Here is a 4,014-nt window from a genome sequence, read left to right as displayed (position 1 = left end):
TGATTCTACCCGAATCGTCCGGGGGCTCGGGGGCTCCTATCGGGTTCATAAACCCAGGGTCCCTCATGGACCGGCTTCCCATCAAAGGCTCGACCCAGCAGACAACGTTGTGAGCGACGCGCAACTCCTGGGCCGGTCCAAAAACCTAACAATAGGACAGAAGGGCGAACCAGCCTCTGACCAGAAGGCCTAGTCAAGGAAGAACGACGCCCGCTTTCGACTCTGTCCCGCCTCTCCGACCGGAAGGCCTCACTTCTGACTCTAGCCCTCCTCTCCGACCGGAAGGCATCGCTGCCGACTCTGACCCGCGTATCCGACCGGGGATGCACCGAACCTCTACTTACAGCTCTTCTCCAACTGGCGCAGTCAGAGCCGACTTGGACCAACCGACCGGGGATGTCCGCTCGGTGAGGACCAGGAAACAGACGGAGCAAGTAAAGCAGGACGCTCAAGTCAACAGCAATACCAACGACCATACCCCGTACACCTGCAGGACAGTACCAACAGGGCATAGCAGAAGGGGACCCTACAACCTTCCAGACATGTCTGAACCCCAACAATATTGAGGGCGTCGACATTTACCCTACAGTGTTGTGGGCGCCGTCAATTTCCATACCAGGCAAACGCGGTAAGGCCTCCCACATGCATCTGGGCATCTACAGTGTTGTGAACGCCGGCATTTACCGTACCTGGTGACCACGGTGAAAACCTCCCACATGCGTCTGGCATCAACAGTATTGTGGACGCCTACAATCATCTTGTATCCGACGGTTTGAGCAACAAGACTTATTAGCATACGTACTCTCTCTCTCTCTCGCTTGTAAGGCCATCCCCTTCATCTATAAAAGGGGATGCGCTCTCTTCCAAAAAGAGGAGATCGATCAACTCTAGGAGGATCAGTTCACTCACATCGATTCACCCTCCGTTAGCTTTAGACACTCTAAAGCTATACAGAGCGCACGCTCGAACACTTAGCATATAACGGAGCTCCCGTCACTTTCGGCCCTTCAGACCAGAGTCCGACTGGACCTCTTGCACCCCAATCTTTCTCACTCTCGTTTGTAACCCCACGGCAAACTTCGAGCACCTGGGTTTAGAAATAAAGTCACCGATCAACTCAAACTGGACGTAGGGCACGTTGCCTGAACCAGTATAAACTATGTGTCATTGAGTGCTAGACCATATCCGATCACAACGTACAGCAAAACTATAAATATTTACGTGGTGGTCACTTTCTGCACTGACACTCGCTATTTCCACCAGAGAGTTGGGACCTTCTTTTTCTCTCGCATATTTGTAACTCCTACTACAAATCAAGTTTAGGTAACACGAGCAGCAACAAACTGGACGTAGGGATATTTCAGCTGAACTAGTATAAATCCTTGTGTCCTCCAAATACAGCCATCTGGATTAGACGTGAAATTTAGCATGTGGTGAATCGAAACACCGACACCCTTTCTTGGCGCTCGCTCTCAGGTCTCTCCATCTCTTGTTCAATGACCAGCATGGCAAGGTAGCCACGTCGGGCACCAAGCCACCAACCAACACAATCGGCACCGCGTCTGTGCCATACGCCACTCAGGCACTCACTCGTGTCCTGTGTCCACGACACTACACTATTAATTCAGTGCTCTCTTCCCCGGCGCCTGCGTGCGCGCAAGGCCCTGCTTCCTGCAATGGGGGAGGAGACGCAGCAGAGCGTGCAGGAGCTGGCGGCGTCGCTGGGCGCGCTACCGCCGGAGTTCGTGCGGTCTGAGCACGACCGCGGGCCCGCCGCGCCGGACGCGCCGGTGATCGACATGTCGGAGCCCGGGTTCGGCGCGCGCATGGCCGTAGCCGCCAGGGAGTGGGGGCTGTTCCAGGTGGTGAACCACGGCGTACCCTCCGCGGCGGTGGCGGAGCTCCAGCGCGTTGGGCGGGCCTTCTTCGCGCTGCCGCGGGAGGAGAAGGAGCGCTACGCCATGGACCCGGCGTCGGGCAAGATCGAGCGCTACGGCACCAAGCTGCAGAGGGACCTCGAGGGCAAGAAGACGTGGAACGACTTCTTCTTCCACGTCGTCGCGCCGCCGGAGAAGGTGGACCACGCCGTCTGCCCCGAGAGCCTCGCCGTCGCCGGGTACAGGGAGGCGAACGAGGAGTATTGCAGCCACATGCAGCGCCTGACGCGCGAGCTGTTCGAGCACCTCTCGCTGGGGCTCGGCCTCCACGAGGGCGCCATGGCGGCGGCGTTCGGCGGCGACGGCCTGGTGTTCCTGCAGAAGATCAACTTCTACCCGCCATGCCCGCAGCCGGAGCTCACGCTCGGCGTCGCGCCGCACACCGACATGAGCACGCTCACCGTCCTCGTGCCCAACGACGTGCAGGGCCTCCAGGTCTTCAAGGATGTTCAGTGGTACGACGCCAAGTACGTGCCGGACGCGCTCATCGTCCACATTGGCGACCAGATAGAGGCAAGCGTGCAACGACTCAGCATTTTTTTCTCTTCTCATGATCTTGCTCGCCCACGTCTTTGGTGTGCGGACACTCTTACTAACTGGTACGGAGTTTGTTTATGTCTCGTTGAACATGCACATGCACCAATCGCGTAGATTTTCAGCAATGGGGCGCGTACAAGGCGGTGCTGCACCGTACGACGGTGAACAAGCACATGTTCGCTTAGGCTTATTTAGCTTATAAACCGTACTTTTTCAACCAATAAATATTATTTTTCTCTCACACTAAGTCAGCTAGCAATACTTTTAGCCATGGTCTATCAGCCAAACAAGCTCAAGCGAACAGGGCGAAAGAGAAGACGCGGATGTCATGGCCGGTGCTCGTGGAGCCGCCGGGGGAGCTCGTCGTCGGGCCGCACCCGAAGCTGGTCACGGACGAGAGACCGGCCAAGTACAAGGCCAAGAAGTACCAGGACTACCAGCACTGCAAGATGAACAAGCTTCCCACGTAACTCGGGCGTTATCGTGTGGATCCGTTTCTCAGTCATTCTGTGTTAGTCTGATGTATAATAAGTCACATAAGAGCATCTCCAAGAGTTCCATAAACATCCTCCTAATCCTTATTTTTTTAGAAAGATGAAAAAAAAAACTCTCTTCAACAACTCCTAATATTTACTCCTAATCTTTTAGGACTCGGGAAAAAATGGGCCAACGCGTGCAAAGATCCGCGCTCTCCCCGTTCACGTATCCTCCCTGTCGCGCGTCTTCCTCCTTCGCACACCGCAGGGAAGATTTCCCGCGACCTTTTTCCCTAGCAATCTTCTCCAAAGACGCAGCGTGCGAGGTTGCAGAGTCCAGCAGCCGGCGTGGAGGGGCAACGGCACCGCATCTCCTGCACTGCGGCGGCTTCGGCCACGTCGCGCACCTCCCGGCGCTCCCCGGCCACCGATGAGGACAGCTCGTGCTCAAGTAGATCCAGCGCGTGCTCAAGCAGATGGAGCAGGACGAGCAGCTTGCCACGCGCATGTGCGGCCTCCACGTCTAGAGCAGTTCGCCGACGATAATGTTTGCCTCTGCTTTGTCGAGGTCCGTCCGAACTGCAACCTCCTTGATCCCACGTTAACTCAGCGTGCTCTCTTCTTCTATAACCACTTAGGTGGCCGGTGATTTCACGTGGGGATGCTCTCTTCCTACTGTGGCCGTCGTCAAGCAGGTGGCCTCAAGCAGGATGTGGATGCGATCGTCAAACAGGTGGCCTCAAGCAGGATGCGTGGAAAAAAAGAGGACGGGAGGAAAAAAAACGTCGAATGGGATCATCATTTGATTTTTTTTATAAGTTAAATATTAGGAACTATTGGAGATGAACTCTTTTTTTTCTCCTAAACCTTTTTAGGAGTTAGTAAACATAGACTTTTTAGGAGAAATATTTAGGAAACTCTTGAGATGCTCTAACCGTGGTGTTTTTCAGTCGCATGCGCATGGCCACGGAATTGGCTCGTGGGCTCGTGGCTGTCGTTTAGTTTGGGCCACCAATTGTGGGCTGGTTATCTACTCTCTTTGTGACAATGGCCCGGCCTGGTTA

The 4,014-nt window shown here is 55.0% G+C and overlaps 1 protein-coding gene across 1 annotated transcript; it reads left to right on the top strand.

Moving 5' to 3' along the window:
- Positions 1–1,545: 1,545 nt before the first annotated feature.
- Positions 1,546–2,958, top strand: LOC136464571 (flavonol synthase/flavanone 3-hydroxylase-like). The gene is made up of 3 exons (XM_066463519.1): positions 1,546–2,456; positions 2,597–2,649; positions 2,779–2,958. The coding sequence occupies exons 1-3, from the start codon at positions 1,677–1,679 to the stop codon at positions 2,942–2,944; spliced, it is 999 nt and encodes a 332-aa protein (XP_066319616.1). The 5' UTR covers positions 1,546–1,676; the 3' UTR covers positions 2,945–2,958.
- Positions 2,959–4,014: the final 1,056 nt, after the last annotated feature.

This window comes from Miscanthus floridulus, chromosome 7, assembly GCF_019320115.1.
Source record: "Miscanthus floridulus cultivar M001 chromosome 7, ASM1932011v1, whole genome shotgun sequence".
Taxonomy (NCBI): domain Eukaryota; kingdom Viridiplantae; phylum Streptophyta; class Magnoliopsida; order Poales; family Poaceae; genus Miscanthus; species Miscanthus floridulus.
This window is presented reverse-complemented; position numbering and strand designations above follow the sequence as displayed.